Source organism: Danio rerio, chromosome 3, assembly GCF_049306965.1.
Source record: "Danio rerio strain Tuebingen ecotype United States chromosome 3, GRCz12tu, whole genome shotgun sequence".
Taxonomy (NCBI): domain Eukaryota; kingdom Metazoa; phylum Chordata; class Actinopteri; order Cypriniformes; family Danionidae; genus Danio; species Danio rerio.
In genome coordinates, this window is record NC_133178.1 from 53,563,246 (window position 1) to 53,578,468 (window position 15,223).

Here is a 15,223-nt window from a genome sequence, read left to right on the forward strand (position 1 = left end):
AATATATTTACATTGCTAACAATGATTTTCAACTGATGTTTGTTTGACAACATTACAGTTTTGACTGTATTTTAATAAAAAGATAAAAAAACAAAAACAAATGCAACATTGGTGAGAAGAATAAAGTTCTTAAAACAACGACAACAAAAGCAACAAAAAATAAATCTTAATGTTTACAACCCATAGTGTGTTTTTCTAAGCCACAAACAATTTGCCAACACAAATGTCCAATTGCTTTGTCTTGTCAATAAAGCAAAGCAAACTGATGCTGTGAGGGAGATAAACACAGTTTTTATAATAAATATTGTCTCTCTTGTTTATACAAATGTTTCCACAACTGCTTTGCCAATTTCCCTGTTATTTGTCGTGCAGATAAAACTCAATGCACTTCTGTTCCTGAAACAATGAAACATTGATAAAAAGGAGAGAAAAGGACAGTGATGTTTGGATCTTTGTTTGCTATTCATTGTGCATTCTCAAAAAAACAACTGCCTCAGATCTTTAAATGTCAACAAAAAAAACACAGATACAATCCAAAACTGTGTCCAAAATCTATTGAAAACCAGCACTTGAATGTAAATCTATAGTCACAGAAAGTGGGTAGCTGTCATCTACCTGACTCTCAGATGAGCATTACGAGTATCATTGCCCCCTACTGAAGTGACCCGACAGGTGTAGGTGCCAATGTCGCCCGACCACGTCTGAGAGATATGAAGCGTGCCGTTGGAGTCTAGGCGCAATCGGGGACTCGACTTCACATCAATGACTGCTCCCCCTTTCTCCCAGATGTGCCTGTAAACAACAAACTTTACATTTTCCTGTTCAAAACAACAATAAAGCTGTTCACTTGCTGGGCTGTTTTATGTGCTTATGAAAAAGGGATGATACTTAAGTATTTTTCAATACTCACAAACTATTTGTTTGGTATTATGTCTTTACAAAATTCCAAAAAAAAAAAAAAAAATTATATTAAGACATATTAAGACAAGACTGTGCAGGGCACCAGTTCTCAAGGACTGAGTTTGGCCATCCCTGACTTAGACCATAACAAAATTCAGGGACTTCCATCACAAGCTCACAAGAGTAGAGTTTGTAACTTTATTTATTTTTAATTTTCTTTTCTTTTCTTTTAAAGTGGCAATTTATATGTCAATTGTCTGTTTTGGTGTGATTTGGTCACTCTCAGTGATGGCTATGATTAGAGGCGGGGTTAGTGACACACCGTATTTTAAATATTTAAAATTTTAGAGCAAAATAAATTGTAGGAATTTGTTTAAAGAAATATTTTTCTGCAAATGTCAACTACATTTTATATTGCTTTATTAAAAATATATCTTACATTTTTAAATATGCTGAAATATATAAATCTTTTTTTTTTATTATTTAAAAAGCTTGCCTAACTAAACCTCAAACTAAAATTGATCAATAGTAATGAAGTAACAGGTAGGTTTGGCTCTACCATCACAAAATGTGCAACACTTATTTACATCATGATCTGATAGCAGTTTTGAGCTGTGTGAGATATTATTTAAAGTACGGGCGCAAAGTTTTATATATATATTTTTTTTCTTTTTTTTTGCTTGAGCTGAAAGTCTGCAGCTCTGCACAGGAAGTTTGGCCAGAGAAGAAATGGTCATGCCCAACTGAGCCTAGTTTCTTTCAACGTTTCTTTTTCCTTCACTTTAGCCAATTGGTGACGTTTTATAAATAAACATGAATTGAATTAAATTGACAGTGTTTTTTTCTGTTGTTGTCAATAAATGCTGCATTAAAAAAAGTGTAGATAAGTGTGCTGAGCCCTAAGCATATTTAAAATGCTCTGTTTGATAAAAAAGTTCACAGCTATGCATTTTTAGAAGAGTGCTAGCATTTTCTGCTGTACTAAAACACGCTATAAGTGTCCCAGCAGGCACACAACATCATAAGACATTAATATTAGGTTAGATTAGGTCATGACGTCAAGCCTAAGGACGTTATTTTGATGTAAAATAAAGTAAAATAATGTTGATATTTGGTTGATTTTAGGTTGTGCTGGAAAGTGACTAAAATTTAACATCTGATAGATGTCATAGTGGTAATGTCCACACAACGTTAAGATGTAACGTGATTAGATGCTGATTTTAGGTTGGATGTTGGACATTGACGTCGGCCTGACATTGAGTGCTAAAGGCAACCCCGATTTTCATTTCCTAACAAAATCCAACATCCTCATGACGTTGGGGTACAGTGTCAATATGATGTCATGTTGATGTCATCTGCCTACAGGGGTATTTTGAGCCCCCAAAAAAGGAAACTACTATTGCTACAAGGCTTTAGGCACCTTTTTTTTCTGTACAATTGCTAAGCAAATTCAGTTTTGATAACTGTGTTTAGTTTCCTAAACATGCTGTACCTATCCGATCAGAGCAAACTTTAAGTTAAGAAAGATGAATCCTTAATACAACCATTTCAGACTCTGAGAGAAAAGAGCAGAAGCTGCAATGTTTATTATAACTAAATTTGACATCAGATAAATGCAAACCCATAGCAGGAGACCTCTGAAACTAAATGAGCAGCCTTTAAAATAGCACAATAGAAGCACTTTGATGAATAAACACAGCCGCTTATAAGCACAATAACAAATTGGCCCACGCTCATACATGCACTTGCACATACACATCAGCACTTTGTAATTGCAGCCACATCATTTCCCCATTTAATCTCATCTGTCTTGTGTTTAATTAAAGTCTCCATCTAAGTTATTGCTTTGTTTACATATTCATCCGTTTCCCTCCTGATCGAATGAATAACAGCAGCCCAGCAGGTGACAGTTAAATCAAGTCTTACGAGGCTGAGTGTAATGAACACAGGACAGGAAGCCAAGGAACAAAGATGGAGTGTCAGATAAAAGGAGATGAAAGAAAGACAAACACAACAGATATTTAGTCAAGGGTCGGAGGGCCGTACCTGACCGTAACGCTGGGGTCGTGGGTCACGCCACAGGTCATGGCTGCTTTTGTGCCCTTAATCACGCTCTGGTCCTGAGGTGGATTAGTGATTCGTGTTCGAGCTGCACACACAAATCACAATGTACTTCTGTAATCCATGCCATCGATTTTGTCTCCAATTTCTGTCAGACATGCTGCAGCCTTCCTTGTGGAGTAATGGAAGCACACATTTGGACATGTATACTTTATAATAATCCACTAAACAGTGTCGGATGTAATTAGTTAGATGTATCTAGTCACTGTAATTAAACTACTTTTCACTGAATAAATAAAGTAAAGCATTAATAAAAAAAATGTAGGCAATTCATTTATAATACTCTTGCATTAAATAATGTAGATATATTCAAAAGTTCTTTATGCATCAATTGAGAAAAGCAGAGTGCTTTTGTAATAAGTGTATTACATTTTGTGGAATACTTCTAAGTTAACTAAAGACGATTACATTTATCAAGACAGTTGCATATGCTTAGAAAAAAAATATATATTGATTTATTAACTCATACTAAAACAGGGTTTCAATTCGGAGAAACAATGTAAGGGTCATCATCACTGTGAAGTGCCTTTGATGTCCTACACAATTAAAACAGTGCTTTGTGAACATAATGGAAAGTAATGAAATTCAATTTTTATTATTGTAATTGTTTAAACCTTTACACACACACACAAACACACACACACACACACACACACACACACACACACACACACACACACACCCGCACGCATGCATGCACGCACACACACACACACGCACGCACACACACACACACACACACACACACACACACACAGACACACACACACACACACACAGGTAGAATTATAAGTGTTTTGAAATATGTCTTTGTCAAATTTTACCATAACCTTGATTATTATTGAATGGATGTGATTATGCCATGTCCCACACACTGCTCAGTCTAAAAAGTAGGTAAATTAAATACATTTAAACTATTTTTAAATATTCTTATTGTCTTTAACAAGCTGTTTAAATAAATGAAGTCATTTTGATAAATGTTATTTTGTTTTTATAATATTATTAATCATTTTGCATGTGTCCTGGAAATCGCTGTCTACCCTGTCATGAAATGGTAAATGCCCTTTTAAGAAACCCTCAGATGTACTTTTTGGCATACCCATGCTCATTTTGCCTTTCTTTAGAGAAGATTAAAGCATCTGCGGTGCACACAGTGAGTATCTAGACTTGTGTTTCTTATGTTTTCTCACATTGTGTTTAAAAATGAATGTTGCCAAGCTTAACATGTCCACAGTTTAAAACTGTTAAACTGTTTACAAAGAGTTTAAATAGAGATCATATACATACCGATACACACACTTACTGTATAGTTGAAATCAGAATTATTAAACCTCCTTTGATTAATGATGATGTTTACAGAAGCATGGAAATTTTCACAGTATGTCTGATAATATTTTTTCTTTTGGGAAAATACTTATTTTTTTCATCTAGAATAAAAGCAGTTTTAACTATTTTAAAAACAATTTTAAGGTTAAAATTATTAGCCTCTTTAAACTATATATATATTTTTGAGTCTACACAACAAACTATGGTTATACAATAACTTACCTAATTACCCTATCCTGCCTAGTTAACCCAACTAACCTAGTTAAGCCTTTAAATTTCACTTTAAGCTGTATAGAAGTGTCTTGAAAATTATTTAGTAAAATTGTATTTACTGTCATAGCTAAGATACAATAAATCAGTTATTAGAAATGAGTTATTAAAACTGTTATGTTTAGAAATGTGTTGAAAAAATCTCCTCTCTGTTAAAATGAAATTGGGGAAAAATAAATAGGGGGCTAATAAATCAGGGTATTTAAAAATTCTGACTTCAACTATATATGTAAGTGCTATTCAGATATTTTTTCTACAAAACTAAATAAGAAACAAAAGTTTTCAACTAAATATTAGGTTGCCAAACAAATTAATGTTTTGAAAAATGAATGTCAATAATTGTTATGCATAAAATCAGGTTTCTTTAATTTGAAGCATGTTGTATTTAGATACACATGATATTTAAATGTTAAGTAATCCGATTACGTATTGAGTAACCAAGTTACTTTTTAGACAAAGCCATTAGAAAACAAATAGCTACACGGCCTGACAAAAGTCTAGTCACCGATCCCCGTTATAAGAGCAACAAATAATAATTTGACTTCTAGTTGCAGAAGGTTTTTTTTTCTGATTAATCATCTGTTGAACTGCATCCCAATCATCACCAATACTGCAGATGACCTATTGAAACCCACATGGACCCTAGATTCTCACAAGAATAAGTTTAGTGAAGGAAAAATTATGGTTTGGGGTTACAATCCGTATGGGAGCGTGTGGAAGATCGGCGGAGTGGATGGCAACATCAACAGCCTGAGGTATCAAGACATTTGTGCTGCCCATTACATTACAGACAACAGGAGAGGACAAATTGTTCAGCAGGAGAGGGATCCTTATAATTTCCGCCTCCACATCAAAGTTTCTGAAAGCAAAGGTCAAAATGCTCCAGTATTGGCCAGCCCAGTCAACAGGATATGAACATTATTGAGCATGTCTGGATTAAGATGGAGGGGGAGGCATTAAATATAAATCTGAACTCTGGCAGTCCTACAAGAAAGCTTTCTTTGCCATTCCAGATGACTTTATTAATAAGTTATTTGAGTCATTGCAGAGATGTATGGATGCAGTCGTCCAAGTTCATGCATACACACTAATTCTTTTTCCATTGCACCATTGTATACTGTACATGTTTATGTTAAGTGACAACTATGCAAAATCCGACCTTACTGTTGTAATTAAAAAATTTAAAATCAAGGCATATTTTATTTTGGTAAAATAAGCGTAATCTAGAGATGTTTTCCTCTCATATTAGCCACTTCTGATACCAAATAACCAATTAGAAGTCAGGTGTAGAGATACTTTTATAAAGTAACTAACCCAACGTTAGTACAAGTGCATTCGTATTTAAATACAATGATATTTGCTGAACCTGTTTTTATTTTATGATAACTTCTACTGCCAATGCATATTTCGTCTAAAATAAACTTCATGACATTCATGATTTCTGTTGAAATCTGGCATGTAATTAAATATTACACCTTTGTTATGATGAAGCTGAGATTCACTTTGAATGCAACACTGAGTAATGTATTCAAGTTAAAATGAATGTCAAGTGGTTCAGCTTTAGTTTGTTAGTCAATTCATGAAGATGAATGTACTTACATGTAAAACGGCTATAAAAAATTGATGTTTAAAATGTACTTTAAAGTAAAACTTTTTTAATTTGACATTGCAAGGCGCACTTTAAAACAGTCTTGCAAGCGTCTGTCTTTAAGTACTCTTAAGTGCTCCTTTGTTTCATTAATATTATATAATCTGCATTAATGTTTTTGGCTTATTCAGCCCACATTCGGTATAATTTAGCTCATACAGTTTAGGCAATACAGCTCCTTTTGAAAAACTGACAGAGAAGGAAAAAAAATATGTAAGGGTCAAGGATGAGACTGATATTTTGTCATAGTAGTTTAATAAAAAGCATATTAAACGGTGTTCAGTACAAATACATTCATAGAATCTCTTCTTTGATTTGCATGTTTGTAATTTCTGAACATTTCGGGGAAATAACTAAAACTAAATCCTTTTAATACTTTTCAATTCAGTTTTAAGTCTTAAGAAAAAAAATAAAAAATAAAATAATGTCATTCTGTGTGTATGTATACACTTACTGGCCATTTTATTAGGTACACCTGTCTAACTTCTCGTTAACGTAAATTTCTAATTAGCCAATCACATGGCAACAACTCCATAATTTTGGCATGTAGACATGGTCAAAATGATCTTCTGCAGTTTAAACCTACCATCAGAATGAGGAAGAAAAGTGATTTAAGTGACTTTGAGCAAGGTTGATGATGCCAGACAGGTTGGTCTAAGTCTTTTAGAAAATGCTGATCTACTGGGATTTTCACGCACAGCAATCTGTAGAGTTTACAGAAAAAGGTCTGAAAAAGAGAAAATATCCAGTGTGCTTCAATATCCAGTGGTTCTGTGGGCCCAAATTTCTTGTTGATGCCAGAGGTCAGAGGAGAATGGCCAAATTAGTTTGATCTGATAGAAAGGCAACAATCACTCAAAAAAACACTCGTTACAAACAAGGTATGCAGAAGAGCATCTCTGAATGCACAACATATCGAACCTTGGGGCAAATGGGCTACAGCAGCAGAAGACCACAGTGGGTGCCACTCCTGTCAGCTAAGAAAAGAAAACCGAGGCTACAATTCACATAGGCTTACCAAAAATGCACAATAGAAGATTAGAAAAATGTTGCCTGGTCTGATGAGTCTCGATTTCTGCTGCAACATTCGGATGGTAGTGTCAAAATTTGGCATCAACAACATAAAAGCATGGACACATCCTGCCGTGTATCAACGGTTCAGGCTGGTGGTGGAGGTGTATTGGTGTGGGGAAATTTTTTTTGCCACACATTACTTTCAATTGATCATCATTTCAACACTACGGTCTACCTGAGTATTGTTGCTGACCATGTCACTGTCACCATGTTCATTGTACTCAAATAGCCTCCACAGTCACCAGATCTCAATCCAATAGAGCACCTTTGGGATGTTGTGGAATGGGAGATTCGCATCATGAATGTGCAGCCAACAAATCTGCACTAACTACCTGATGTTATCGTGTCAATGTGGACCAAAATCTCAGAGGAATATTTCCAGTACCTTGTTGAATCTATGCCATGAAATATTAAGTAAGTTTTGAAGTGATGTGCACCTAAAAAAGAGGCCAGTGAGTGTATTATACTGTAAATTTATTTAAATCTTTTCTTCTTGAAAAAGGCAGATTTGAGCCAATTTAACAAGACAAATCTTGACACCTCAGTTAGGGCACAGTATAAATGTAAAAACTGAATTATGGCTCCTGTTACATGACCCTTATTGAACGATAATCTCCTGATCATAAGATGCATCGGGATTCACACCAATGTGTACAGTACGGTACCTGCTCCTTTTTATATTGGACCTCTGTTGAGGTTCCAAAGAAGCCATACTGTTACCCAAATGTGATCTATTCAATGATCCATAAAGAATAACTTGTGTGATCTAATATTCTACTCGACATCCTAAACCCAAGCTGGCTTTAAATAGGCAGTATTAATTATTAACTGTTTTAAATGATTGTTGCATGCAATTCAACATGACTGTATCATGATCAGTAAAACACCAGCAGACTTTCCTCTTATAGTGAAACATCTGTCAGTGTATTTACCATTTGCCTAGATGAGACAAGAAGGAAAGCCACTTAATTGGTAGCCTTACAAATCTTTATAGCTGGTTTGTATGAGCCCTAAGGTACACACTCATTTAAAAAAGCAGACTACAACACTAAATAAACACTTTTATAAACTTTAAAGCTAATTGAAAATGTAAAGTTATTGATCAGCAGTGTTTTTGCCAAAAAGAATATAGATAAAACACAAGAAAAACTCTGTGTCCACAGAAAAATCATGCACAGCTTAAAGTCTTCGTATCATGGAATATTTCCAACTGAAGTTGAATATTGAGTAGTTTTACCAAGTTTTATTTATTTTTTTTACTGTCTCGTATTTCACTAATGGCAAACTAACGGTTAAAGGCACATATACCAATACATCAAACTATTATCATCAGAGAAGCACTGACATTACAAAGCGGAAATCAAATTTAATCATTAGCATCTCCAAGGCTGCATTTACACTGTATAGTTCAAATGATTAAATTCTGAATTAATTCTCCTATCTGGCCAGATCGAATATGGCCCACATGCGTAAAAAAAAAAAAAAAGAAAAAAAAAGAAAAATTACATGGATTTCGTTTCTGTAGTGTAAGCAGGTAAAGACTGCATTTTTACCAGTCAATATGGGTCTCACACCATTAAAAACATCAGCAAAGTACATAAAAAGCTTTTAGTTACAAGTCAATTACTTAAAGTTAATAGTAACTAATAAAGTTATGGTAACTAATAGCCTTAACCTTTCTGTATTTGATTGTAATGCATTTCTGTATTTGATTGTAATACTGTAAGGCTTCTTTGAAACAATAATTATTCTCAAAAGTGCCATACAAATAAACATAAATTGAATCAAACTGAATACATAAACTCTGACGCTTTTATATCGGAAAAAAAAGCTGTCACTCAGCACACAATCTTTATTATTTGGGTCATTGAATCTTTGCAGTTATCATATATGAGTTACTATTAAAAGTGGATCATCAAAAAAAGCAGATACAGTCAGAAAATTGGAACTGACCATTAGGATCTGCAGTGTAAATGAAGTCAAAGAGTCTTCATACAGGTACAATAATCACAATGATAGTCCTGAGCTAGGTAACTAACCTTCTTGCACATGGAGTTTGTGCCGGTTATTTTGTGTAATATGCCATGACACAGCATGCAAGGTTTGTTATTGATTATGTTGACCCTGATTATTACATCAGAGTGAGAGAAATAGTCCCTAGAGATTTTGGTTTAGAAAATATTAACTTTTCATTATGTTATACTACACAATGTAACTACAGAAGATTCCAGCCTTAAGCAAAAAAATTTAAATTTTTTAACAAGACACTTATGGTCTGATCCAATTATGTCCGATTTCAGATATGCGTTGAGGAAATCGTTCATTTTATGTATCTTGTCAAATTGAAATATGGCTGAAAAATGAATTATGGCTTTGTGAAGTAAATGCTGCCCCATCTGAAAGCCAGTGCTGAAAATGAATATTGATTACACAACCGGCTTCCCTGACAAAATGTGCATGAAATCACCTTCAATTAATCCTGTAGCCCTAAAATTGGATTGAAATAACAAACAGGACCATACAATGGAAAAACCTCAAACCACATGTAAACCTCAAAACATTATGCAGTTCTGAATGTGCATCAAAGAGGTGAGTGGGTCTGACAAACCACCTGTACTTTCCAGTTTTTCATCCCTTGAAAACTTTAACTGTCACTTTCTTACAATCACTTAGTATTTCTAGAGAAAAAAAAGAAACCTTGTAAAAGTCTGAGTACGCCTCACAGAGGTGAGTGGGCTTAACAAACCACTCATAGAAACATTGTTCTTTCTAAATGCGTAAGACACTTTACTTAAACTTTATATTACAAGGACTCAATAAGAAAAATTATGTTTATCTGTTAATGTACCAAAAATAATGTTGCACTACTTGTTTTCTTCAACCTTAAAATACCTCTTTTGTACAATATCTTGAACAATATTGCTAGATATTGCGCCAAATGTTGTTCTGTCTTATGCATTTGTTTAGTCAATCTTAGGTTATGTGTAAAGTTAAGTATTTATATTATCGATTTATAGGGATTACCACTCTGGTATGTTAGTAAAAAGTATAAAATTACTTTTACCTACAGTGTTGTGCCCATGTTTATGATTATGTTTATTTATGTAGCAGCATGAGGCTTGACATTTGGTTCCACTGTTTGTCCACACATGTAGCGGAATGACAATGAAGCTTGAAACTCGACTTGAAAAGACACTCACCCCACACCACCAGATCGGCCGAGGCTTCGTCGATCCCCCGGGAGTTGCTGGCCATGCAGGTGTATGATCCGGCATCCAACAGATGAGACGGGCTGATCAGAAGACTGCCTGATTCCAGCAGAGTAAACCGAGGCAACTGCACCGAACCGCTCGCCAAAACGCGCTCAGCTGCGCAAACACAGGAGAGAAATGAAAATGAAGATCAAACAGACAGGACGGGTCTCCAGCTTATCAGAGAACCCTTGATTGGACACTTGATTTAGCTTCCAGAGATACATTAACGCTGGCAAGCCGAAGAGACGCTGATGGATATCTTTCTGGGCGAGAGATGACTGATTAGAGACTGACCTTTCTGCCATGTGATTGCGGGCCGCGGGGCACCCGAGGTCTCACAGTGTAAAATGATGGACATGCCATCAATCACCGCGCTGTCAGATGGGCCAGCTGTGATGTTCGGGGCAATACCTGTGGGAAAGAAAGGCACATATGTACACGCTGACCCAAAATGCTTTCTATAGTGAGCTAATTCTATCCTGAAATTTACTTTCTTTATTGTCAACCTAGGCTTATTCTGAAAAGTTACGGATTACATTTATACATTTCTGGAGAGCTCCAAATGCGAGATTTTTTTACAGATTTTATGTTTGCAGATCCACCATAGACCACTGTGTACGATTTTTCAGATCTCAAATTTCTCTTGTGAGAACCATTCGTGCCTGCTGTTCCTGCGTAAATCCACTAGAGGCGGCTGTTGACTGACTGACTGACCGATCGATTGACCCTCTCTCCTCCTTCCCTAAACCCAAACAATAGTGTTTTCAAAAGCACAGATTGACCCAACCACCCACTTCCCTAAACCCAACCGACAGTTTTCAAAAGCACAATACCACATTTTCAGATTTAATTACATTCTCACCCTGATATTTACTTGTTTATTTAATTTTCTGGCTTTTTTTTGTCTTAGAATAAAGAATAAAGTTATGATTGAAACCAAGCACACTATTGTTTTTTTTTTTTTTTTTTTGCAAAATTCCAAATAAGTTTATTAAGTTGTATCTACATAAATGGCCTACCCTGTAGAACAAGTCTACCTTGGTGGAAGGTGGGGTTTCTGGGTTGTTTTACGAGATGGTCATATGCTGTCATTTCTTTATTAAACAAAAACTGAAACAATAAAAACAATTGTTTAAAAAAATACATATATTTTATTGCAAGGTGATAGAAATTTTTGAAAACAATTCTTTATTTTAATTATATATTATATTCTTCCAGTAAGTTAATTTTATCACTTAATATTAATTATTTTATATTTAATATTTAATATTTATATTTTCCTTATTTTATTTTGTCATTATGTTTTTATTTTTGTTTTCAATTTGTACAGTTTTTTCAATTTTTACTTGCAAATACTTGTATTTAGGTTCTTTAAAGATTCAATCCATATTTTATTTTGCACATTTGTTTGTCATCTTTTTTAAATAAAAATGTATTTATAAAATAGTAAAAATTTAAGAATTCCATTTATACAGTAATCACATTGTTTGGACGTTGTTTTTTTAAAACTTTTGCCAGGTTTTTGTCCTCTGTTAATGTATGTAGTTATAATTTTTTTATGCATTTCATCTAAATACTTTTGTTTTGTTTTGTCCAATTTTGGGTTTTTGTAGGATGTAGTAAAAAGCATTCAGCTGTAATGGAACTGGACAAAAATCTGCTTGGAACTACTTTAGCTGTGTGTTTACCTCAAAATAACTGAACACCTTAGAATGTGCAACAGCCGATCAAAATCAAGCATTTAACAGTACCAAAAATTAAAAACAAAACAAAGGTCTTTAGATGAAATGCGTAAGAAACTAGAACTACGCACATTAACAATTTGAGGACAAAAAAACATGGCAAAAGATTTGAAAAACATCATCCGAACAATGCGATAAGTGGAATTCTTTTATTTTTAATTATTTTATGAAAATATATAAATTCTTATAATTTAATTTAACATCTATTATTATGCAACATATCAAATGACATTGATTCAGGGACCATATAGTTTTCAATTATGTGACAATCCTGTGTTTACCGAATGACTAACAAAACCAAACATTATTGTATGTTTATGTGTGTTCACTCATACAGAAATATCATAACAACCTTGCTTATTTATTTGTTTTACTTTAAAAAAGACTTATAGATCAGACTGATTAAAATGTATTAAAGATGACTGATCTGGTTTTCAGTCTGTTATTTGCGTTTACATTTATTTTTAGTTATTTTGTTTTGTTTTCCAGCATTAAAGTCTGACTTGAGTCTGATTTAAAAGTTTGTTTTTCATTTAATTTTTTTTTTTTATTTGTTGTTGCCGTCATTGCTTTTATTGAAAGAAATATGAGGATAGCAAAATTGCATTAAATTTATCATAAATAACTGTAAAAAAAAAACAACAAAAAAAACATTTATAATGTTGAAAATGATTTCCATTTCGAATAAATGATGTTCTTTTTTATTCATTTCACACGTTTAAATGCTATTGTGTGTGTATAAAGTACTACGCTTATTGGCATTGAGTTTAAAAAGTATCAAAATATAATACAGCAATACAGTTTTCCTTTAATTTAAATGTTTCAACATTAAAATTCATTCTTCAATCTTTTAATTCAATACATGAAAGAGTGACCAATAATTTCAGCTTTTAGACTTTTCTGAGGACATTTAGTGTGTTTATTATGGGGACAGTTGGCCGGAAGTTTAATGAAGTCTGTATTGGATTTATTATCCTTGAAATTAAATTGGTATGGAATGATCTGGAATCACGCTCTGGCACCGATTCAATCCAATTCATTCATGTATGCTCTGTCCAGTTTTACTTTCATCCTGCACTGTGTCTATTTAACAAGTATAATTACTCCAAAGTTTGTTACATTAGGGATTAAACTCAGGTTAGAAGTGTCTCCTTTGTCTCTTTCACTGCATCACTCTCTGTTTTAACAAAATGACAACATAAAACACAGACAGCCTGTTTCTGATAAACATCCACTGATATGATGCAGCAATTTTGCTAGGTTTATTAAAATTGTATACTTGGACCAGATTTTAATCTGATATGTGTCTGTGTGTGTTTGCATTTGTTATTTTCTTTGTTTTTCAGCATTAGAGACTGCCATTCAGAAGTTTGGATATGTTTTTGCTCATCTTTTTATTTTTTAATAGATTAAAAAAGATAGGGAGAATGGAAAATTTGCATTAAATTGATCAAAAGTGACAGTGAGGATATTTATAATGCTGTTCTTTTGAAAGCATAAGAGGTTTCACTCAAAACATTTTGAAACATGTAAGTCTTAAACTCTTAAGTGTGTATATTCATACTGATTTCAAATTAATTTACATATATTTGAATATATACACTTTAAAATAAAACCTATATTTAAAAAAAAAAAAAAATTGTAAATGAATGACCTTTTTATAAGAATTGAAATTTTCCCAGGTTCTTATGAGAATGTTTAGTAATTTCACTTGCATAGAAAATAATATATATTTTTATTTTTTATTTTTATTTTTACCAGCCCTTTAATGTGAATTTTTACCAGCTCTTTAATGTGAAATAACAGAACATAAACACAGGAACGATCTAACAATTTTACAATCTAAGCGCAAAGTCTAAAGCATGTCTGAGTCCACTTTTGCTATTTAAAGGATGGAAAAATACACTTGTGGCACATGGCCTAACAGGGTTGTGCTTGATGAATTATTGGTGTGTTTTGAGCATAGCATGAATTAAACCAATCAAAGTCTCATCTCCCATTCTCTTTAAGAGTCAGTTGTGTCGCGCCATGGCACATTTGCTATTTACATGGTGGACTTTTTAAGTGGAAAACTGCACACTTCACTAGTAAGAAAACAGTTAAACAGTGCATCTGCGCAATATATATATATATATATATATATATATATATATATATATATATATATATATATATATATATATATATATATATATATATATATATATATATATATATATATATGTATGTATATATGTATGTATATATTATTATTTTTTTCTTCAGTTTTTGTTTAATTATATTTTAATACTACGATTAAGTTTTAATTGAAATACAATATCAGGCAGTGTTTTATCTTAGAGATTGTCATTGCTGTCTCTCACTCACAGCAAACTAACAGTTGGGAAGGAGTGTTTAAAAAAAAAAAAAAAAAATATATATATATATATATATATATATATATATATATATATATATATATATATATATATATATATATATATATATATATATATATATATATATATATATATATATATTAATAATCATGTATTGGTTTTGTAGTGATAAAATGCTCCATTGTATGCTTGTTCTGAGAATAGCGTGCAAGTCCGCATTTAGGAGAAACAGCTCAGCTTGCAATAAAAAAAAATATTTAACAAAACAGCCATTAATGCACAAATGAGATGCTTTACATTAATGCTTAATGTGTAGTCATTATAAATTAAAAAAAATAAATAAATTAATAAAAAAACACCTAAAATTGTTATTATTATAAATTATTTTTGATGTTTGTTCAAATTACTTATTTAAACTGAGCTGATTTTTTGATTATTTTAAAATCAACAATTGCTGATTTTTTTTTTTGTTGTTTTTCTTGTTTTTTTGGTGACAACTAAATTGTTATA

General features: G+C 32.8%; 1 protein-coding gene across 1 annotated transcript in view; it reads right to left on the bottom strand.

Moving 5' to 3' along the window:
* Positions 1-15,223, bottom strand: part of sdk2a (sidekick cell adhesion molecule 2a) — a 294,560-nt gene that overhangs the window by 68,634 nt on the left and 210,703 nt on the right. The window contains 4 exon segments of the mRNA XM_073945012.1: positions 616-792; positions 2,947-3,049; positions 10,540-10,707; positions 10,888-11,004. Of these exon segments, the coding sequence (XP_073801113.1) occupies positions 616-792; positions 2,947-3,049; positions 10,540-10,707; positions 10,888-11,004 (565 nt within the window).